A 23,898-nucleotide genomic window follows, 5' to 3' on the forward strand; every position below is an offset into this window, starting at 1 on the left:
GTTTCAAGTCCTCTCTTTTTTTTTTTTTTTAACAAGTTTGATTATTGGTAACAGATCTTGTCAAACCCCGCGACTCTAGTAAAGTGCATGCTCATAAATGCTTTTCTTTGTTTTTTGTTTTATAAAGGTGTAGGGGTGCCAGTAATAATACCTCTGTCTTGAGTGTGTAATCATATCTGATTACACACTCAATGGTCACAGAAGTAGGTTCACCTGTGCGGTTTAATGTCATCCAATACAACTGCTGTGTCATTTTAAGAATCATATCATGTTCAGGTTTACTTACACTGTCGTAGAGGTGTTAATTAATTAATGTTTTAGCATTTAGGTACTATGTTCACTCCACCCCCAAGGAATGTAACTGGGAAAGGAAAAGAAACAAAATGAAGAAAATCTCTCCTTATAATGAGGACCAATAACATCTTTAACCAGGACCTCAGTAATAAACACTTAAAAAAAAAAAAAGAGTTCACACATTTTTGACAATGTCCACAAACACTGAAACCCGAGCAAAACAAAATTATAAACTTAATGAAGCTGAACTTGTAACACAGTTGTTGTACTATTGGACAAGTGTACCTAATAAAGTGGGCACCCGTGCAGTGGTGGGGGGAAACATCCACACCACATCTTCTACTTGCTCTTCACACAATCATCATCATTCATTCAAGTTGTTAGGATCAGCTTTAAAAGGAACATGTAATAAACAGCATTTTCAAAAAAAAAACCCCAAATATAAACAGTCAGGAAAAAAATAGCAATAAATGATCAAACCAGAGAAAAAATGGAAACAAAATCATATTTAGACTGTATAAGTAATAATGAAGTATGTGTGCATCTGGATGCAGCATAAAATTAACAGCACAGTTAAGAATACAGAATGCATGACGGCGATGCATTTTGTAGCATAACAACTTCTTTAATTCAGCGGTTAGTTTCATTTAACACCCAGTTAACATACTGCACTGGATGGGTCACAGAACAAGGCCAAAACTAAAGTATGGCCTAAGAGGAAACATACATTTCATTTACATGTTTATGGTTTTCAACAATGACAACGTCTTGCATTCAGACTCTGTCCCCACGAAGGGAAGTAATAATTGTGGTAAAGACATCAAACAGTGAAACAAGAAACATGACAGGATGGCATTAATAGCGATGCCCTTTTTCTTCCGTCTGCCAGTGTTCCTGTTCATCAACAGTGCTATTAAAACCTACAGAACTTCTAAATAAAATAAAATGAACTTCAACACATTTTAAAATGTAATAAGTCTTCATTAAGATTTTAGCCATTAACAACGGTTTTTAAGAATAGCATACATTTATATCATGGTTTGTAATCCCCTACTTTCACTTTTGCATGTATTGCACACTGATATGGAGAGCATCTGCTCATGAGGCAGAAGGAGAGCACAGTGGGCGAGCATCCCGACTTTCTACTTGGGAGCCTTACTGAGACAGAAGGACAACGATGTGGATTTTTCAGACTTGGTAAACGTCCGACACTTGAACCTTTGGATTAATAACGTGTCACTTGTACACGGAGGTGGAGTGGAGAAGGCAAGTCTACATTTCAGTTTAGGTCAATTTCTGGTCATTTCAGTCTACGCCAGCACCAGCTTAGAGAACTCAATTCATCAGTCAATTAATAAGGGCAATCCATTATGTTAGTGGCAAAATTAAGAATCAGACCAGTAACTAAGGGAGTCAGCACAAACTGACTATGAAATTGTTGCACATTAAGAAGTAAATGTCCTTTTACATGTTTAGGGGAAAAAAGCAAAAGCAACTATATTTAAATTTCTGAAATGTCATGCCTGTTAGTATAATATTTTTGAGGAGGGGAAATTCAGATGCCAGCAACTCCAATATCTACTACCAATATTGAGACATCCCTCATTTCTGGTATGAGGATGACTCAATCATTTTAATGATCAAGAAGATGCAGTGATTCCAAAATAAACTTGTGCTTTGCAAAAGTAACCTAGCTGAATTTATTGTTCCGTTACTACTGTACAACATTGTTTTTTTTTTTTTTTTTTTTTACAATTCAGCACATGGAGAATTCCCATCATATATGCCACTCCAAAGTAGTAGTTTGTTCCTTTCAGGTGAACAAAAAAAAAAAAGGAGAGTACAAGTCACATTGTAAATGGCAAACCAATTAATGTCCTACATCCTTTGGACATCACAAACTCTAAATAATTCTGCCGTGTACACTGACACCACCTATTTGTTTAACACCAAATTTAGAGATGCTATGATAGAGTAATTGTGGCCGACACGACCCTAATCTTCATGAGATCATTTACAATCCAGAACCAATTCAGTGATACAAAGTATGATTTAAAATTATTTTTACAAGCTTATTTACAGCTAATACTTTGAACTGGTGTAACTAAGAATTGTACCAATACCCAACTTATGGTATATAAAGGCGCCATTTAGGAGCTAATACAAAAGAGCAGATTTGAAGTGCCTGAACTACCTGCGGGTGTGCAGCATTGAAAACCAGGGGATTCTTTATTAGATACAGGTCTGCTTGTGTGCATGGCTTGACGCAGTGCAAAAAACTGCTTGGTCACAACAGGTTGATTCAAACAGCATGCATTGCTTGTGTATAACTTTGGACTGCTTTAATAAATGTATTACTAGAGAGTGAATATGTCCCGATGTCACTGTATGGAGCACCTCAACCAAACCTGCAACTGCGTTATAATCAAACTCACAAATGGTATGAAGGAAATACATTTCAACAGCGGAGACACATTTCCTCAAAAGCCTCTCATGGACTTGGGCTATTAGATTATTCAGGGTGAGACAAAAGGCCTCCAGTCTGTGATGAGCTACACCACACTCTCTCGATTGGCCGATACCAGGACAGCCCGGCGGCAGATGGGGCAAGTGGAGTTTTCGGACAGCCAGCGATCAATGCAGTGCACATGATACTCATGAGAGCAGGGCAGCTTACGTAGCTTGTTACCTTCTGCATACTCTGTTATGCAGACACTGCAAGTCTTCAAGGCATCACTCTCACCAAAGTTGCGCATGGAGAGGTTGTCAATCTGCTCTTTAGTCAGTCCTTGGGGCTGGTCCTCATCGTCATCGTTTAGGAGGAAGAAGTGGGCAAGCCTCAGGAAGGGCAGTGAGCTGGGCTCCTCTAGGCTGATAGGTGGCCTTGGTCGAGCCCTGCCACCTGAGGCAGGTGGACCAGTGGCAAGACCCTCAACCATATCGGTCTCAACTGTCCTTGCTCTGACTCCAGCTGCCACAGGTGGTTCATCAACATCAGCAGCAGGAGGAGCAGCAGCAGCAGGAGGAGCATCTGGGTTGTTGAGGGCTTCACCCAGATCTGTAGGTGTGTTGGCTCCACGGTTTGAATCTGAAGAATCAGAGTCTGAATCCATGAGGTAGCCAAGTTCACCAAAACCAGTCATAATCTGCCTAATCATAGATTGGAGAGCCATTGAGGTTGCCTCTCCCAAACCTGCATCAGAGATTCTTCGGATAGGTATGCGAATAGTACTGACGTAGGTCCTCACACCAGCACGCTCAGAGCGTGAGAAAGTCCTACGAAATCCACCGCGTTCACTCTCATAAAGAAATGTGTTGTTTGAGTTCTGGGAGCGCGAGCGGGTACGACTGGCAATGCTGTCCCTTTGCCGATATTCACCCGGACGCACGCGACGCACCTGGAGATCAAGCATAATAGTAGGAGGCCGGCGCCCTGCTGCACCTCCTTCTCCACCCCCTTCTCCTTCCTGAGATTCAACATTTTGGGCCTCTGGGGCCGACTCTGCACCAGCCCTAGGTGGCTGTACATCACTGTCAGCAGTGCTTTGCCTGGAAAGAACATGTTGTCGAGTTCGTGAACTGCCCTCCACCTGAGGCACAGGGGGAGCACTGGTGGCAGAATTGGGGCCTTGAGAGCTGTGAGCCTGACGTGGATTAGCGAGACCATCCAGCTGATCCAAGCTGAGAGGAGAGCGGCTCCTCGCTGTACGGGCCCTGGTCCTGCGTGGTTCTGGACTGCGGCTCCGGGCTCTCCTTTGTCCTCTGCGTGGAGAAAGTGGGGGTTGTACTGGTGGGGCAGGAGGTGGGCTGGGAGGTTCTTCTAAAATCTCTTGTGAAACAACCTCTTCTAGTTCAGGCTCTGGTTCCACTATAACAGCCAACTCCTCTACAACTGGTTCTTCCACCACTTCTGACTCCATGGGGACCGGTGGTTCAGCACTTGCCACCACATCTTGACTCTCTGGAGACTCTTGCTCCCCTTCAGCAGCTGCCTGCTGTTCAGCCAGGTTACGGTTCACGCTGATTTCAAGGCTGAAGCGAAAATCGCCACTGTTTGGGTTGGTCTGGCTCACTGCCCGCCATGACTGGTTTCCACGATGACCAGTTCTGGTTGTGTTGCCTGTGCGCCTTACTGTGTTCAGCCAGTCCAGGAGACTATCCCCACTAGCAGGATCTTCAGAGCTTTCTGGTGGAACTGAAAACCAGCAGAGTTAACAAGTGAAAAATCATATCTGAAATCATATCTGAAAGTAAATTAAATGGTCAAAAAAGAAAAGAAATGCAAAACTTACCAGCTGGATCTTCTCCGATTTCTGTACTCGGGGTGTTATTCTGCTGTTCTGGACCATCTTTGATTTGCTGAAGTCTATTAAACAGTTCATCCTCGGTTACCTCTCCTGAAAGAGACATTACAAAACAGAACAAAAGTCTGATATTAAAAAAGAAAAATTAACTCTTGGTAACCCACATTTTCCTTTACTGAAGATTATTATGCTTGGTTCCTCTTCATAAATCTGACCATCAGCGTGAGGTGGGAAAAGATGTTGCAGGTGGCTGGGAGGAATTGACAGTTTAACTCTATACAATAAGAAAACACGTTTTCTAATTTAATGCAGAGAAAGAGGAAACATCAGTAGAGCTACACAATGTAACAGCTACATATTTGGCAAGCACAGAACTAAGAAAAAAAATCTGAAATTATAATGTAGAAGTGTTGTACATGTGACAAAAAAGAAAATAACTGGTGTTTCATTTCTTATTCTATTGGCCCATAGATATGTTTGGTTGTCTTTAAACACATCAACAGGACAATACTGAAAACCTCCAGACTTACCAGGGCATGCCACTGTCCATTCAATGCCCTTTCCTTGTAGGGTGCTCCACTAAAAGACGTTCCAAACTTACATTCCCCTTCCCACTGTCCTGGGACAGAAACGGATTGGGCTTCTTCAGTAGTCCGTAGGCTGTTGCATTTTGAGCAGACTGACAATCCCAAAACTAAAGGTACCTCTGCTTTACTTTTATGAAAACTTCTCATTCTACTGGGCAAGTAGGAAATGTGCACAGATGGAGGAGGACATAGATTTTACCAATAGATCATAAAAAATATAAAATATCAATATAAACTAAATCATGACTGAAAAGTTTGCAAAGTCAAGCCTCTAAACTGTCTAGAGGCACTTGCTGTTTGGCCAGGTAGCGCTGGCCTTTAATACCAATTCCGACGAGCAGCACATTTGAAGCAATACCAACACCAAGTATGTACTTGTATATGTGAAAGTCCTCTTGACCAAAAACATTTAAAAATGTAATATATAAAGTATAAAAATGTTATAATTAACCAACTTACAATGCTGAAACAGGTGTGTTGTACTATGGTTTATGTGACATCACAGCACCATGATGTAACATATATCAGGGTATTAAACTAATACTAAACATTATGATTTAAGTTTGCTGAACCCTTTAACAACACTTAAAAAAAATCTTTTTAACAACAGCTTGAAACTTTGACAGGGAGGAATGGAATTTGGCACACCTCAGACTAAGCATAGAAACTGAAAGAAAATAAAATGAGGATTTAATTATTAAAAGTAACCAAAACCAAATGTGAAACCAGACTCAAAATCACTGAATCCCATGATACACACACGCTTAGTAGGATCAGTTTTTCACAATCATCTGTGTGACCTCATTTGGTATAATTTTATTTCACTCTGAACACCTGTAATATATTCAGTAACAATGCCCATTGCTACCTGTTTAATAATAAAACTAATTGCCTGTTCAGTTAAAATCATACAAATGTCAACATTTCCACAGCCACAATTTAATTCAACAAAACAAAAGGCTAGTGTAACTAGGTTAAAGGTTTATTACCTGGGGTACCCAAGAGATTGTTGTCTCTCATGAGACGATAGTCCTCATCACTGAGATTGTTGACAAACTGGTAGAAGGCCTCCTCCCTGTCCAGGCGGTCCAGCTGCCTTCTGCGCTGTGACTCTGGCTGGTCACTGCCACTCTGCTCTAGACTGTCTGACCCTTCCATTGATTCAGAAGGAAGGGAGGCTGAGGGATAATCTCCGATCTTCAGCAAGATCCAGTTACTAGAGCGCAAACAAAAACATAAAGTTTAGATGTCTATCGAGAACAGTTGGATGTGCCAAACTAGTTGACTTTACATCTAGAAAGGTAATGAGACTCCTCGGATGTAGACTAGGATTGTGCAAAATGGATTCACTACCAAAGACACCATGAAACCGTCTTATCTGACCCCTTTAAGTATTTGTACTTCATCCTCATCTATAATGAATGCCATGGCCGAATCGCTGCATTACTATCAACCAAGAAAACTGTCATGATAAAATCTAGGTCAACATATAGCATCACAATGCAACACTCAATATGTAAGCGACCCAGAAGCTAATGTTAACATGGTTTGCGTCCACTGGTTACAAAGAAAACTGAAAACGTACTATCAACGCAACACTAGCTAGCTAGCTAGCTAGCTGAGGCGCTGCGTTTACCGTAACATACAACGCACTTCTCCTGAACACGTTAGAAAAGGCGTGGCTGTTCCGTTTAATGGCTATAATTTAAGTGAATAACTTGATAGCTTGTGTGTTTCTGAGTTCCATTGGAAAGCAGTATGTTGGTCAAAGTCGAGATAAAAACAAAATGGCATCATCTAGCCTAGCTTACGTTAGCTAGCTAGCTATTAGCGTTGTACTTGGTTGCTTACACTGTCAACTTCAACCACTGCTAGCTATAAAAAAGAAACCACTATATCTGTGTACTTAACAAAAGCGACTGATTACCTAGTAAGTGTGACACCATTTTCATCGCAAGTTCAAAGCCAGCTTCTTAGATGACCAAGCAACCCCAATTATGTGAAGCTTTCACTACGCTAAAGCTAGTTAGCTTCCATGTTAACTAGCCGAGTGACTAACTACACACACACTGCCAAAAGGAAATGTAACATTAGCTAACGCTAATTTAGCCAGTAACTTCGTGGTAAGTGTCCTCCGTTACACAAACTGTACGTAAATACTTATTTAGCACAAATATCGCTGATGCCAGGACACATATCATGAACTGGGCATTTGTTTTGTTTATTGTCAGTGAAAATTCACAAACAAAACACGCGGGTGTCATTAAAAATACGTTGACGCTACCGTTAGCCTGTTAGCAACACGCAAGCTAACTGAGCAAACGACGTCAATCAATGACGTTCACAACCAGTACCTAACCAGAGCAAACAAGCTAAAATTAGCTAGCTAATGAAAATAAAGATAACCAGAGTGAATACACGTCTGTCACCAAATCACTGATACATTACCTGTTCACTGATGTTAGTAGCAATGTCACCGTACTGCCCAGTTGATCTTCTAATACTCTCTCAAAAACGCTTGACTGTTAAGCTAAGTGCGATTTCAGGATTCCATTTTCTTTCTTTTAGGAAGGCTACAATGATCTTCCGGAAACTGAGAATTTACCAACGTTTTTTTTCCCTGAGTAAAACCTCCCAGGTAGACCCAGGCACCGCACTAACCACAGGCCACTAACACAGGCTAAACGGTTTGAGTTTACGGCTGCCAATCGTGCCGGAGGACGCGAGGTGAGCCGTGCGCAGCCCGACAAGTGGAGCTGCCTGAAAGACTGAGCGCAGGGCAACAAAACTCAACTTTCTCGTCTGAGAAGAGTATTAGAAAAAACGATGTTTGTTTTGGACAGTGCGCCGCTGTTTAGCTGTAGCGTCACGATGCGGTTGTAAATGCAAATGCTCTTACCTTCTGCAGAGTCCAGACTAGAGGACAAATATCTGTAAAATATAGGCACACCAATATCAATTATCCACAGGCACAATGTCTGGTAGTGATCATCAAACGATTTTTTTTTCAAAGAAGTGAAAAAAGGAGAAACAAAGTCCTGTTTGACTATTTCTGCATCATTAATGTGGTGATGCTCTAAAGATGACAGACTGTATGTATTCATGGTACCCTTTTCTCACATCTACAGCCACAGCATCTACTACTGCTTACAACACATTGCCAGAGAAAGGACAAGGCTTATCAAGGCAAATCAAAAAGAAAAAAAATATCCCTTTTAAAATCAAGAATAGTAACATTTCTTAATTTTAAATGATAGGTCATTGCATACAGCTACTTGGCATTTACACTTTTGCCATTGAGGTTTAGCTTGATCTGAACACTGCTAGAAAATGTTGTCTTTTGCTTAGTCAATTATCTACTAAGTTATTAGCTTTATATCTTACCTGTCTGTTGTTGCTTTGTATTTTGTTAGCAAGTAATTATTATTATTAAAAGTAAACTCACTGTATTCATTCGAGCACACAAAATAGTGTAAAAGTACTGCAATTTGAGAGAATATTTTTGTGCATCTAACTGTGGCAATAAATAGTAAGTAATTGTATCTGAAGGAGATGTATGTATAGTATAGCATATATCATATTATGTGACATATGCCCACCATAACTGGTTTCCAAAACATAAATTATATTTATGTAATAATTCATATGCTATTATTTATTAACTAAATTGGGAAATTAATATAAATCTACAAACACTACCCCACAGTGTTCTCTGTCTTCACACATAAATAAAAATTAAAGGCAAAAACATCCAGGTCAAAATATGTCAAAACATCCAATATATCTGCAGAATTCACAAACAGCATTGTAACAAGTCAAAGACAGGGGGTATAGTTGGATTAATTTCCCTTAATCATTAAAATTATCATAGAAAAAAAAATAAAAGAACTCTATTTTTTTCTTTTTCTTCTCTTTTTTGAGGAAGAAACACCAAACACTAATAGCAGGCCCTAGACTTTTGCATAGGTGGAGGTGGGACAGCATTAATACATCAGCATGCCAGCAGAGACACAGCAGTGACCCTTTGGCAGTGGGTGGCATCTACTTACAGGCAATTTTTAAACAATTGTGCAAAAAACTAGCTAGCAGCCACAGTCGCAGCTATCACAGACACATGTTTTGGAAAATGGCATTATTCTCCATTTAATCTAACACCCGTAAATACACAACTGTCAGTAAAGCTATGAGAGGTTATTGGGCAGGGGTTGACAGCCTTTCCAGTGGCTTAAAGCTGTTGTTTTAAGACACAAAAAAGGATTTACATAGGATTAGTACAATGACATCTGACTAAATTTAACACATCAGATGAGTCTGTAAAGGTTTGTATTTTAATACGTTTCTTTTTTAGAACAAATCTGCCGGCCAAAAAATAAATAAATAAATATATAAATAAAAAATCAACTGAACAAGTATATGCCTACATTACAAAACATTGCCCAAAAGACATTCTTTTAAAATGTTATTTTAGAATCTTTTGATAAAAAAACAAACACAAACAATTGTCCTAATGAGAGCGTCGCCTATGACTGCCTATGCAACGTGAACACACACTGACAAAACAACTCAGATCTAATTTAATTACCACAGGTGTACCTCATCCTTCGCGTTAGCCGATCCATCTTATAATTTGCTTGCTCCCTTATCTGCTATGGGTGACTAAAGAACAAAAACAATGCTAATACCACCTGACAATTTTGGAGGCATACATCACAGGATCTGTTTATGGTCTGAGACAGTATCTCCAGCTCCAATTAAGCATGCCAGAATGAGTTGCAGTGTGGACCACTGCAGCCTAGCTCAGAGTTATGGATGAGCAGTCACTCTAGTAATGCCTGACCCTGAGTGCTAATTAGATATGACATTAAAATAACATGAGCTAAAGCCATACTTGTGCAGAAATTAAAATGCCTTTCGTCTAAGAATCTCCCAATGTAACGAATAGGGACAGGCTAATTGGAATTGTTAAGGTTGTATTTATACTTACACATTTTGTGGCAAGACCAAACAATGAATATGATGAATATAAAAGACCATATTCTTCCTTTTCTTCCCTATCACTATTATAGTAGTACCACTATGGTGGGAGGGGGGTTTGCTTAACAGATATGCTACTTAAATTTCACTCCTGACATGCCAGTGATCTGTTAGTTTGAATGGATTGAATGTGTCTGCAGAGAAGTTACTGTTCATACTATAGTTACTAGCTAGAGAAAAAGGTGGGTGGTAAAAAACACAACCCAACTCTCTTCAGAAAGCAGCATTCAAAATCTTATTTTAATTTGTATATTTACTCCATAAACATTATTACAAAACTCAGCAAGTTACCAATATTACATTATCACCATACAGGCTTGATCACAAATATTTAAAACCTTTGCAACAGTTACAACAAAACAAAAAACAAAATAATACTCAAATAATTTACATGAAAATCTATAAAACAGCAAATTGTTCACAAATTATATTTTTTTCCAAGTTTTCATTTTTTTTCTTTGCTTATTTGTGTTTTGCACAGTAACACAACACTCTCACAACAAGATCATGGTCTTATTACAAAACTCCCAACAAAATGTAAATATTTCTAGTTTTCTGTTGATACTTTCATATTTTGGTTTTTAAAACCAGAAACTTGTCATTGTATATCCTTTCCACTGCCCATAGAGGCGCATAAAAGGTTACTCACACACACAAATACTTCACAGCACTTTCTAAGAAAAATATACACTTACAAAATATGTTACAAATTGGCACACAAAAAATATACAAGATTTTGTAGTGTCAAGAGTTCATTAAGATTCCTTCTGGTAACAACTCTAGACAGTATATATAAAGCTCGGTAATCTTTTAATGAAAAGAGCAAAAGTAATTCCAATCATTGTCAAAGAATCATGAAGTGAATACATCAAACATAACATTATAATATACATTCATAAAGAGGGTTAGGTACCTAATCTATTTTGCATTTCTTTTTTTGTTAACTCTGGGAAAACAAAAAACCAAAACAAAAAACAAAAAAAGAAAAAAAAAAGAAAGGAAAAACAAAAGAAAGAAAACAAAACAATTGTCAGCTTTCTTAGCACCATTAACATGAGGCAGCTCAACAGTGGCACATTTTAAAAACAGAAAGAAGAAAAGAGAGAAAAAACTATGAACTCATAGAAGTACATTCAATTTGACAATAGGCAGAAATGAGAGAAGGCAGACTAAATGGGCTTGCAGCCCATGTGGAGCTTCCCATCAGCAGCTTGTCTTGGTCCTAACCCTGATACACTGGAGAAACGAAACAAATGATCATGGCAGAGAGGAGAGAAAGAAAAGACAGAGAGAGATTGATTATGAATCTTGCCATATGCAAGCAATCAATTACTATCACCTGTGCGTCAGAATTACCATATCCAGTGTGACAAGGCCTGTTTTTAAATCAAGCTTCAATTTGTTCGCACATCTCCATGCAGTCTCATGTAAATATCATAAAAAAGCATAATTTAATGTTCAATGGAGAGAGAAAGAGAAAATATAGGCCTATTGTTTTAGTATTTATTTGTAAAAGATACTCTTGTAACCAGTTGAAGAGAGGCTCCTCATTTCTCCCAAAATTCACTTGTTATATAAAATCAAACAATTTTATTGTTGATTAAGCATGATTGTAAGGTCCATTTTAAGGTGGATTTATTTCAGGGTAGAGAGGCGGTGAATGACCTCAAAGTAATTCAAATAAATGGCCTGGAAATACACTGGATCAAACAGGACCAATACATTTGTTTTGTTTTTTAAATTTGTGCCCTTATTTGGCCTTGATTTTGACAATATTTTCTGCCAAAATATTGACCCATTAAAACTGAGATGACAGTTAAAGACAAAATATTAAAAAAAAAGTACCTTCAAAAAAAGAAGCTAAATTTAGACATTATGTGAAAAATGGATCAAATAAAGAAAAAAAATCTGAGACTGAATACACCACTGGTGCAACTTATTAAGTATGGCAGTGTTAAGAAATAAATTACATGAGAATGTCAAGAAAAATTACTGTTTAAATCACCATTTCAGGTAAGATAGAAGTAAGATTCCCATGTGGAGCTAATGCAAAGACATGCTTTCCTTCATTTACAAGATTACTGATTCCATTTGTACTGAAAACTGCTTTCACATTCACATTAACTCTAACTGCAAAAATGTAATGTCCATTTACGACTGATGCGTGCATCAGAATCCCTATGAGTAATAAACCACCTTGAATTTCCAGTACAAAACAGCTATTCAGTGAGGCACAGCCCCAACTGACAAATAATTTCCTTGCTTACCCTCAAACATCTGCATTATACTCTTCTTGGTCTGGAGAAAGCTCGTTTGAACAGCTCTTTTTTTTCATCTTCTTCTTCTACAGTAGCCTTCAGAGCAGATCTCCCCTTTGCCTCTCTTTTGTTGCTTCTCAGTGCCAGGCGATGTTGAGGTAAATTGAATTTGGCAAACAAAGTGGGGGAAACAAGGAGAATTCAGAGTCTTTCTGATTTGGTTTAGTGAGTGGTGGTGTACCACTGCCAGCTGTTGGTGCCTTTCATCAGAGGAGAGAGAAAAGTCCCAAATAAAGAATTCCTGTAGTGGCAAGTCTCTGTAAGGAGTCTCCAACCCGAGCAGCCAATATTCCAATGGATAGAAAAGAGGAACAGCCAATATTCACACATATATAAGAGGTCATTTACACAGCATTGTTACTTTTGGCACATTGATTTTAAGATTATAATTATCTTTTTTTGCAAATATTGCATGTCCCTGTACAACAACATTGACAAAAATACTCTGAGGGTGGAGCTTTTATGAATTTGCAAGGCGTAAAAATGTAAATTTAGATAACCAGTTCCTCTAAACTCCAGAAGAAAAAGAAATGCTTGATAAAAGGAAATGGGGAGTCATTCCAACTTTGAGGGGAAAAAAAGACAATGTCTGATATGTCATCAATACAAAATGGTCCCATCTTGTGTTTTCAAGATGTCTTGGGCTTAAATAGAGCTCATTAATCGTAGGTTTCCCTCTTGAAATGAGCCAGGCAGTGTATGAAGGACAGCAACAACAGGACATCCATATTCTGCATACAAAAACAGATGAGGAGGAGGGGTGCGTAGATGTCACTCAATGCATTTGTGTATATAGCTACATCTTTAGGGAAAAGGGGGAATAAATACATAATTCAGGGGAGCTAGTTCTGCTGAGAAAATACAAAAACAAAGTTCCTCAAAAAGGCGACAGAACTGTTTTCAAGGCTTATTCTCTTTTTTTTCAGACAAAAATAAAACAAAAAAACGACTATAAGAAGAACAAACAAAGCAGAAACAACAAAAGCAAGAAAAATGCAGCCATGGTCGTTTCAAATCTCAATCAAGCTTGACACAATCACTCAATAGGTAGTTTGCAAAGTACAAGAAGTTTTTCATGCAGATATTAATTTCCTCTTCAGGGGGTTAAAAGGAAGTGGGAGTAGTCAGGGGGAACGTAGTACTCATGCAGCTCTGGCATAGCGTCAGTGTAGGTATGCTTGGGAGGGGTGGGGGGGGGGGCTGAGCAGGTAGTGGGGTAAAGTGAGAAGGGGGTGCAACAGCAGCTGATAACAAAATATTACCTCAGTTTCTCAAAAGAGGTCATCAGTGCTATGTCCTTATTTGGGTCTCTCTCACCTCGCTTCCCCTTCAGTGTCTCAATCCGAGGGAACTTTGCACTGGTCTTGTGGCGGTAGAGCTTTTTGTGTGCTGGCCCAGGGTTAATAAAGTTGGGTTTATCAAACATGTTACAGCCCAGAGCTAGTTGAGGGAATAAAGGATGTGAGGGGTTGAATTTGGCCTGGTTTTTTCCTCCCTTTCCCCCAGCCTTTCTGCCTCTCCCAGCCCCTGTTAGCACGGCTCCTTTTTTCTTCAGGTCAGCCTCTGTGCCTGCCAAGATTTTGAGGGTCTTTAGGTTGAGGCTATTGGCCTCAGAGGGCATGCAGGCCTCCGACATGGGATTCCACAGTGGCTCAATGGAGGCCATCATGAACCTTTGGACCTCAGCCATGCCAGAAACAATGTTAGACAGAATATTGGAGGGCTCCTCGAATTCTCTCTGGTCGTCCCCTACCAGACTGTTGCTCTCTGACCAGCCGGTGCCAGACCAGTCCCCAGTGCTGCTACTGTCAGTCAGGCCTGCGCCACAGCCACCTGCCTGGTTCTTTGCTGCCTTACCCTCTAACATGGCCTTTATCTTTTTGGTGGAACGTGAGTTCTGTTTAGGGGTCTTGACCTTTTCTGACTTGGGAGCTCTGGGAGCCCGGACTTTCTTTGGGCTCTGTCCTGCAGCTGTCTGTTTGCAATTGCCTTTCCTCTTTGACTTTATGCTTTTCGCACCAGCCAGCATCTCACCAGTCTGTTCGTCAAATTCAGTAACTCCCAGCTCCTTTTTATCTAAACATAACACATCCTGACTGTTGAAGTTGTGCAGTGGAAACTGGCTGTCTTCCACTGTGTATGCATTTGCTGTGTGCTCTTGTTGCTGCATAACGTCACAATTCCACTTTACCTCCCTATTGCAGTCCATAGTCATATCATTCGCATCCTGGTATTCTCCAACATTCCCTGCCATCTTCATCTCACGCCCCACCACCTGGGGGGACAGGTTGGGGGTCTCAGGAGGGGAAAGCTCTGACAGTGATGAGTGTCTAAACTTGTCAGGGGTGAAGTTGGAGATATCCAGCAGGTCTGAGGACTCCCTGAGTGGGGTAAGGGCGTCCACACTCTGCTGAATCACCACTTTAGGACTGCAATGAGCTAAGAAGCTGTCTCGGCCCTCCTCCTCACCCTCTCGCTCACAAGACTTGAGGCTGAGGGAGCTGTAATTGCTGGAGGAGGCTGACAGAGAGCCCACTGAGTCATAGCTGATGAGCCTGCCATTGTCTGTGCACAGAGACCCTCTCTGGTACTGCACCTGGCCCTCCACACAGGCAGACTGACACACTTGCAGGTCTGCCCCAGGCTGCAGCCCAGCCTCAGTCAGGTAACTCTTCTCATAAAGCAGCCTGTCAGCCTCAGGGCTCAGCTGGCTGTAGTTAGACACTGGCAGGCTGTCGTTCAGGGGCACAGCAGCTGGGAAGTTGTTGGGTAAGATGGGAGTCTCGGGTGTCTCGGGCCCAAAGCTCTGGCTGTGACTTGCACAGAGCTGCGGGTGCCACATCTGGGGGAAGCTGGGGCAGTTCTGGGGAGACTGTTGGAGCTCGGACTCGGAGGGAGGCGAGAGGACGCAGCTCTGAGCGAGCTGCAAAGAAGAAAACTGTTTCTCCTCGAGGGACAGCCCCAGAGGATACTGCTGCCTAGAGGGCTGCTGGGGGAAATAAGAGATAGTTGCTCCACCAGAGGAGTCTGTAGCATCTAACAGGGTCTGTAGGTAGCCCCCCGGGATAACAGGGACACCCGTCTCTACCCCCTCTGAGGAGGGAGCTTTGTCAGGAGAGCAGCTGGACGAAACAAAGGGGAATTTCTCCTCGGATGTGTGAGCAGTGGTGGTATTGTCAGAGAAATGTGGTTTGACTGTAGTTGAGCTAATGCCTGCCTCTTCTAACCCAGCAGTAGGGTCCTCAATCTGTGCCGCAGCAACACAGGCATCCGTTTCATTTGTCACGCTCCTCCCCTCCTCTCCTTCTGCCTCTTTCATTTTCTTGCTCCTCAGCCTGGCTTCACTTTTGAATTTCCTTATCCTGACTGTTTTATTTCCTCCCAATCTCCTCCCCTCCCTTTCCTCCCTCTCCTGGGAGCGGCTCTTGGCTGTGACTGTATGCGTGATGGAGTTTGTGTCTAATGTGACTGGGAGGCCTGAAGCCGCTATTATTCCCCCTACCATGGGGGTGGCCTCCTCTTTAGTGACACCTCCCTGGCCTTGATCAGAGAGAGGGGAGCCATGTGCTGTTGCTGATTGCTCCACAGTGTGAATCCTCTGAACCTTAAGCCTGTTTGCAATCTTGTATTTCCTTTTGGGATGACTAGAATTAATAGGGCGATGATGGCGTCCGTTTAGATGAAAACCGCGTTGTTGTTTATCTCTGGCAGCCAGCTTAAGCTGTTCCTGTCTCTCTCTTTGCCTCTCCTGCCAGAAATCCTTCAGAGGAGCCAGTGTCTCATATTTGCTTACTGTGTCGGCGTTTAAGCTCACAGTAGCATCCACAGGGTCCAACTTGCCCAGTTTCACTGACATGAGTCTCTCTCCTTTAAACCTGTTGATGATGATGTACTTGATGACCACGGGTGGCTCTTTACGACAGGATTTCCGACGTTTTTTGGGGCACCAGTCTACATCCTCCTCCTCTTTCTGACCAGCAGGAGCTTTGTCTTTTTTCTCTGCATTCTTCTCACTCTCGAGCGAGTCAACGTCATATAAGTAATCATCACTGTATCGAACCTTTCTCTTGGAGCGCAAGCCATAGTTGAGAGGGTTGGAGGGGCTGAGGAATCTCTTTGAGTGGCCCTTTTTAAATTTGCCCTCCTGCAGGGTGTCTGAGGAGGAGCCCGTGCAGGAGCTGTCATCACTGAATTCTCCAGACTCCTCTGTGGAATTGAAGTCCATTAGGTAATTGACTTTGGGAGTGGACATCGGTGAGCCTTGGGAGCCATCAAGGGGGCTCCTGCCACTGCAGTCCCCAGCCTTTCCCTCCTGTCCTGCCTCCAGGATGAGCTCATCAGTTTTGGGCTGAAGCTCCTCAGCACTCCTCCTCAAGACTCCCGCTCCTTCCTCTTTCTTGGCACAGTTGGCCAGGACACTGGGGAAGAAGTTGAACTGCGTCTCCTCCTGGAGCACATTCGTTTTTTCCCTCATGTTGTCCTGGAAAGACTCATAACGAATCTTCAGCGAACAGACATCACTGCTTAAAGTTGAATCATCATCTTCATCATCAAATAGATTGTCAACATCTTCCTCAGAGAAGAGGTTGACTGACAGTTCATTCTTGGAACAAAGGTCCAACAGTTCCATCTTACTCTCGCTGATGAAGGACTCAAAGTATCCCCAGTCCTGGCCGGCATTAGCCAGCAGAACCTCCTCTCCACTCACTTTGTCCAGTAACAGTCCCTCATACAAGTTCTTAGCTGTTGCATCATCCTCTGGGTCATCACAATCCTCTGTTGTTTTGTTTCCATCCACTCTCTTGCCCTCACCTGGGGCTTTCGGCAGAGGAAAGCTAAGTAGCTGGTCAGAGAGGAGCTGTTCTCCATAATGACTCACTGCCTCCCCCGCATGGCTCAGGCACTGGATGCTGATGTTGTTGATGTCGGAGAAGTCCTCCCGGCTCACATCGCCTATCCTTACACTTAGCCCAGCCTCTGTGTCAGTGTTGGCATTAGGGTCATGGGGCGGGTTCTGGATGGAATTAGGGTCAGTAGCATCACGGGTTTCAATGAAGCAGCCGAGACAGGTGCGGGAAGGCTGGAGAAGACACTCCTCTGTCAGGGCAGACACAGTGCCAGGCTCCATCATTGTAGCTGACAGAGGGAGGGCAACGGGCAGTGGAAGGGGAGTCTTCTGGGCGTCTCCTGTAGAGCACCAGGAGCTTACAGCTGGGGCGGGAAGTGATGTGGGAGTGGGAGTGTGGTGAAGGTGGGGGACTACAGTTGGAGAGTCATTGGAGGGAGGGCAGGGGGCCGCTGTGAGGCCCAGAGCGGGGTCAGTGCCAATGGGCAGGGGAAGGGTTGGCGATGCAGCTGTGGTCCTCTGGTGTGTTGGGCAGGCCTGCTGTGAAGTCTCTGCAGCAGGAGGAGGTGAAGATGGAGGGAGAGCAGCATCAACGAGCCCGCACAGACTCAGATCACCACCACGCTCACATACCCCTACAGGAAAAAAAGAAAGAAAAGATTTCAGCTCTTTCGATTCTTTAAAGCATAAGTCTGAAGTTAAATTACATTGTTTTTGTTCTGTAGTTACACTGACATTTCTTCTAGGCTGCTGAAATGCAATTAGTGTCAATTAACCCCCCAGAGCTCAAAATGTCATTTTGTGATGCCAGCTTTAAACATTAATAATTCAGTTTTGGTACCAGATTCAGTAAGAGGTATTAGCAATGTCAAGTTGGGAAAAGACAATGTCTTACTCATTACTGCTTGATCTTCAAATGTAAAAGTCTAGACTAGACAAGACCAAATACAACCATAAAAAATAATAATAATAATTCACACCGAATTCTCAGAACACATAAAACACAAGAAAAGCAATCACAAATGGATTCTCCTGCATCCTGTTAAATTAATATGTGAAAGTGATAAAGAGCTGCTAGAAATTCTATTGTTCTATTTATTAGAACAAAATGATCATTTTTATCATGTGCCTACAGGAGGCACTATAAAGTTCTCCGAAACAAAAACTCTCTCTGAGTGTCCTGAAAGTGGGTGTTAGTGATCAATGGAATGACTTGTACAATTATGCAACATTTATTTCATGAGATAATAGTTACTAAATGGTTTGAAATTTGTGTTAAACCTTTCATTCACAGACAGAGAGCAGGAAAGTGTTACTAAATGGGTTACTAAAAATAATGTTAGTTCAAAAATGATCTAATTTATGGAAACAACGTACAACAACAGCACTGAGGTATTGTATGTCTTCCTTTACCAGCCCAACAGCAACATATGAGATGAAAATAATGCAGTCATCTTGCTTTACCTCCCCCTCCTTTTAGTATTTTTCATCCAGACGCAAATACAACTTAGCTCTTAAGTAACAAGATACCACAAAATTACACAGATTGGCAGCAACAATAGCAGTAATGACTAAATTGAAAGTAGGTTTTGGTGATTTTCTACAGGTCGATTGTGACAATGTCTTAATCAGTTGAAGACATCCATCTGATGAGTAACAATCAAAACCCACAGAAGCGGGCGTGTAGCAGCAGGCACATAGCTTTGTTTGCTCTGCATAATTAGATGACAGCAGAGGAGGCAGGTACGTACACATGGGACACGACAGGCCCATATGTTGGAGACTGTATAACCAATATCATCTACACCTGCCTCCCTCTACAATCCCAAGCTGCTGCCTCACACATATTCTTTAAAACCATGCCAGAAAAAAAAAAAATTAAAATTGAAAAACATACCACAGCAATTAACGTGTTCATAGAGGTTAACTAGCAACGTCCCCCATTTTAGAATGGATGCGCCTAATCATTATTGAGGTAGTGATAGATGCTTGAGGGGAAGACTGCTCAACAAACAGTATTCAGCATGGCTGTATTGGTGGTGAGTAAATCTTTGAATATGGATATGATTTGAGAGTGATTTAATGAGGTAATGAAATTTCTGAGAGCAGGTCTCTCTGGGTCTGCGGCCTGCAGACACATTGGAGCAACCAGAACGCCTACTAAAAGCATACAACTGCGCTACTGTCGTCCTTAATGAAGAAAACCTCAGGAGAAACATGCATCCTCTCTCCTCCTCTCAGAGTCAGAAAACTGTTATAGCAGCAACTTGTCAGAGGCTGCAGAAGCAACACAGGGAGGCGTTTGCCATCAGTTCCCTTCAATCTGTGAGCCAAAATGACCTCAGAGCAAAAGCATGTTACTGACACATGTTCTCTGTGGAGAGTCGGGACAGATATCCTTTTCTCCATTTAGCATTGCATTACCAGCCACACTGCACTGTGTGGCACTGATTGCAAAGACAGGAGCATAGCAAGACCACAATTACATTTTTCCAGGCGTGGACACAATTCATTTGGATTTGTTTGGTATTATATGTAAACAGTGCCAGTATTTGAAATCTACCAAGTAATTTTCCAGCTCTTGCAGACAGGACAAGTATAAAGAAATGATTACTTATCTCTTTCATTAGTCCTACAAAAAAAAAGCAAGGCCACAAAGAGAAGGAAATTACAAAAAAGGGGAGAAATTAACTTCCTCCCCCACCCCCCACCCCATGCTCACATGAAACCTAAGCTGCCACCTAATATTGCCAAAAGATTGTTCAAAATTGCTGTGAAACATTAAACTCATACTGAGAAATGTGTTTCCTCGGGGTTTATAATGGATTAACAATCTATCCTATCCAATGTGTGCGTGCATGTGATTTTCAGGGGTGTGTGTGTGACAGAGAGAGAGTGTGTGTGCATCCGTGGATGCATATGTGTGTGTGTGCGTGTGTGTGTGTATGAGAGAGAGAGTGATAGAGTGTGAGTATTGGCTTGGGGGTATAGTGTTATCGAGAGGCCATCTGTCTCCAGCTGGACCATTAGCTCTTCAGCTGTTCAGAATGTGCCACAGATCAGTCAGTCAGACAGGTACACAAACACACACACACACACTCACACACAGACACACACACGGGTTCTTACAACGATGACTGTAGCTGACAAATTGAGTTTGACATTAGAGGTCAAAGGGGGATCGGCAGCCTCATATTCACTGATACGGTGCAGCATAATGTTACTATTGCATCTAGGCTGGCAAATGTAAACAAGATAAACATCCAAATTCTCAGTGCTGCCAGAATTCAATATCTAGCTTACAGAAAGAGCAGCTCATATACTAATAAAAAAAAAGAAAACAAGCTTCGTGCACTCTGAGATCAGTCTAACACAGTTGTAGTTTTATAACTGTGTTATCAGGAGAAGTGCTCCTTGAATAGAAACTGAGGCTGGATGTGACACAGCTCGTGCAAGCTGGCATGGACATTCACCACTGAACATATGGAAGGACCCCGGCTGCTGGCAGGTGGTGGTGATCTTCTGATCCCAAGCCCTGCCAAGCCCAGCCATGCTAGACAGCCCGAGCACCGCCAAACTAGACCAGACCAGACCAGACCGGACCAGTTAGCACTCAGAGCTCTCAGATTCTCCCCTCGCTTTCTAGCAGTGACATTCAGGGCTTCATCCACCTGAGGTAAGCCCGGGCTGCCCTGTGCCAGGTGGCTCCGCGGGGAGACGAGCCCATGCAGAGGGACATGTTCATGGACATGAGGAGAGAGACAAGTTGGCGTCTGTGGCCTCATCTATTAGTGTGTCAGATGCCACACATGCACTCACAGCAAACCCACACACATATACACACATATCCATACTTTTTCTCTTTATACACACTTAAATAGGACATAAAATATAAGACACTGTCTATGTGAGGACCATCTGTCCCTGATATTAGCATGGTTAAATTCATACATCCCTTCCATGTGGCTAGAGGAGTGAAATAGCTCAAATATCACAATATGAAGTACAATGCAAATGAAAACAGCTGACATGGCCTTCTTCTCCTTTTAATGGCTTTTTGAAATCATTCCTCACGCCCATCCCCCGTTTCCATCACATCTTCTTCCTTTTTCTGCTCGCTATCTTCCTTCCCTTCCAACTTCCTCGCTCCTTATCCCTGTTATATGGAGGCTCTTACAGTGGTAAAATGCAGAGCTAGCCGTTCTGCAGCTCAGCCACCCGGGGCGTTCACTCATCCAGCTGGTAGGCCAGCCACAGAAACCGCTTGCCACCTTTTGCTCCATCTTCACTATATGACATTTTGTGAATGGTGGGGGGAAATCAATCCAGCCAGTACAGGATGTTCATAATAAGTGGTGAGTAACTGCAGCATGATTCATGCCCATCCTCCTCAGAGAGCTGCCCTATTCCTGCTCAATGGAGCTGCTTTCACCCTTTTCTCTACTTCACTTTTTTTCTGTTCTCATTCTCCATCCTCTCTCGCCTTCTATTTTACTCTCTCTCTCTCTTTTCCTCTCAGTGCCTCTCAAGGAACAGACTAGAGATGGGGATAATCTGTGTGATTCTCACAGTGGGAACCAGTCAGTCCCCACTGAGCCTGACCAGAGCTGAAACACTAAGATAAACCTCATCTAAGGATCAGTGGTGCTTGGTAACAGTAAACTATAGGGGGCAGTAGGTAGTGGCTGAAGGAGTCTTGAAAAATGCAAAACAACAGTGGGGCTTTTAGTCCAGAAAAGGGAACGGACTGTGCTGCAAATGTTTCTGGATTAACCTGAATTAAATATTTATCAAGAGCCCACATCATGGAAATATTATTGTGATGCGGGGTTTATGCTATTGAGAATTAACAGAGGTGCTGCAGGTGCAGCTTAAAACAAAAACTAAACAAATAAATCTGAATAAATGGTGTTTTACACAGAAACCTTCATTTGCCCGTGCTAATGAATGTGAATGAGTGTGAAAGAATTAACGGCTGCACCCTCTTTCACATTTGCACCTTTTTATGCCAAAAGGTAGATGTCATATTCCTGAGTAGTGGGAGCATCGGGAGAGAGGATTAACAATAGCTTAAAAAGCTTCATTCAATGTTTCTTTTCCACTTTTCATTTAAAAAAGACAGGACGTGTTTCACGTTCCCCATATCTTGTCAAACAGCTTAAAACCGAGTGTGAAAAGCTAATTCAAGAAAGCTAGTTCTGTGGTATGCGGTAATACTAATTGTCTTTTCAAAGTTTTCAAGCTGTTGTGAGAGAAACTATTGCCATTAAGCCTTCATTTATTCTAACGCATGCTTGATTATTCTTGGGAAAATTAAAATTTCTTCTCTTAGGTCAACAACTGAGTATCTGTAAATGTTCAAAGCAAATTTTCAAAGAATTAAAAGGCAAAATTAGTATTTTCATCTTCATTGCTCCTTTAAAAAAAAAAAAAGGAGTTATAAGCAATGAATAATATGTTTACAAGCTATGGAACTTAGGGGGGAAAAAGTGAATAGTTTTCACCTGTGTTCTCAAGTGCATTTGCATTCTCTGGTTCTGAAGTCTTCACAATCAGTGTGAGACTGCTGTCTGTTAACACATCCATCAATACGGCTCAACGCTGCACCTCCTACGCATCATTGTGACTGTCCCACCTGTTGAAGGAGAAAGCCAGAGAGAGACAGAGAAGACAGAGAGAAATAGAAAGAGACGTGAGTACGAAGGGAATCGTGAAAGGGTGACTGCCACGTGTCTTAATGCAGGATAACATGAGCCGCACTACATTAGATTTCATTACAACAAAGACTGACACCAGACACAGACAAACACAAAGTTGCAGTAATTGTAGAAAAAGCTCCAAACATGATAGAGACATCAAAGAGGCCCTTGGGGCACCAAACAATCACTCATTTCTTCTCTGTATCACAGATTCGTGTCTAAAATTAATTTAAACTTTGCCAACCAAGAAAGTACACAAAGAATCACAGCCAAGATCACTATGGCAACTGTATGCCATACTATCCTATTTTAAGCTTCATTTAACATTTATAGCAGAGTTGTTAACCTATGCGAACCTTACATAGGCGGCTCTGAGCATATTTGTTTATTGTAATTAGCTGACTCCCTCCCTTCCGTGTGCCTCAGCAGCAAGAAAACCAACCCTGGCTCAAAGAGAAGAGATTAAAGAGATGTGACTGAGGCGGTGACAGCAAACTGTGAACACTAACAATACTTTTTACTGGAGCAAGTGATTGTGAGAGTGGGGGTGGGGATGATTGAGTGTATATGTAGCAGGATTCAGCGCAGTAGGTACGATGTTATACAAAACAATACGTTAAAGGTAGAGAGAAGAGAGGCTGAAGTTTGTCAGCCCCCTGAAATCAGGTGGGGTGGCACAAGAAAAAGAATGTTAATCTAGTGTGATTCCTGAAAGAATAATGATGGTACGAGAGACTATGGGCCAGTAAATGATGAACATTTGATGCTGTGGCCTCCTGCCTGTTTATATTGTTTTCTTTTTTCTGGCTGCTGCAG

General features: G+C 41.9%; 2 protein-coding genes across 2 annotated transcripts; both read right to left on the reverse strand.

Annotated features, from left to right (window-relative positions):
- Positions 1-1,022: 1,022 nt before the first annotated feature.
- rlim (ring finger protein, LIM domain interacting) lies at positions 1,023-7,899 on the reverse strand. The gene is made up of 4 exons (XM_041047594.1): positions 7,634-7,899; positions 6,175-6,401; positions 4,587-4,691; positions 1,023-4,489 (listed from the first exon to the last, which is right to left on the reverse strand). The coding sequence occupies exons 2-4, from the start codon at positions 6,341-6,343 to the stop codon at positions 2,847-2,849; spliced, it is 1,917 nt and encodes a 638-aa protein (XP_040903528.1). The 5' UTR covers positions 6,344-6,401; positions 7,634-7,899; the 3' UTR covers positions 1,023-2,846.
- Positions 7,900-11,388: 3,489 nt separating this feature from the next.
- Positions 11,389-22,969, reverse strand: nexmifb (neurite extension and migration factor b). The gene is made up of 3 exons (XM_041048515.1): positions 22,888-22,969; positions 13,800-18,018; positions 11,389-11,455 (listed from the first exon to the last, which is right to left on the reverse strand). The coding sequence occupies exons 1-3, from the start codon at positions 22,967-22,969 to the stop codon at positions 11,389-11,391; spliced, it is 4,368 nt and encodes a 1,455-aa protein (XP_040904449.1).
- Between the last annotated feature and the right edge of the window lie 929 nt (positions 22,970-23,898).

Source organism: Toxotes jaculatrix, chromosome 10, assembly GCF_017976425.1.
Source record: "Toxotes jaculatrix isolate fToxJac2 chromosome 10, fToxJac2.pri, whole genome shotgun sequence".
Taxonomy (NCBI): Eukaryota; Metazoa; Chordata; class Actinopteri; family Toxotidae; genus Toxotes; species Toxotes jaculatrix.

Excerpts from the sequence above, each read along its gene's own strand:
- nexmifb (XM_041048515.1), bottom strand. The coding sequence starts at position 22,969 with ATGGATGTGTTAACAGACAGCAGTCTCACACTGATTGTGAAGACTTCA. Across the intron at positions 18,019-22,887 it reads AAATGCACTTGAGAACACAG|GGGTATGTGAGCGTGGTGGT; the intron begins GTGAAAACTATT and ends TTTTTCCTGTAG. Across the intron at positions 11,456-13,799 it reads ACCTCTTTTGAGAAACTGAG|TGTATCAGGGTTAGGACCAA; the intron begins GTAATATTTTGT and ends TCGTTTCTCCAG.
- rlim (XM_041047594.1), bottom strand. The coding sequence starts at position 6,343 with ATGGAAGGGTCAGACAGTCTAGAGCAGAGTGGCAGTGACCAGCCAGAG. Across the intron at positions 4,692-6,174 it reads CAATCTCTTGGGTACCCCAG|GAGAGGTAACCGAGGATGAA; the intron begins GTAATAAACCTT and ends TGTCTCTTTCAG. Across the intron at positions 4,490-4,586 it reads AATCGGAGAAGATCCAGCTG|TTCCACCAGAAAGCTCTGAA; the intron begins GTAAGTTTTGCA and ends GCTGGTTTTCAG.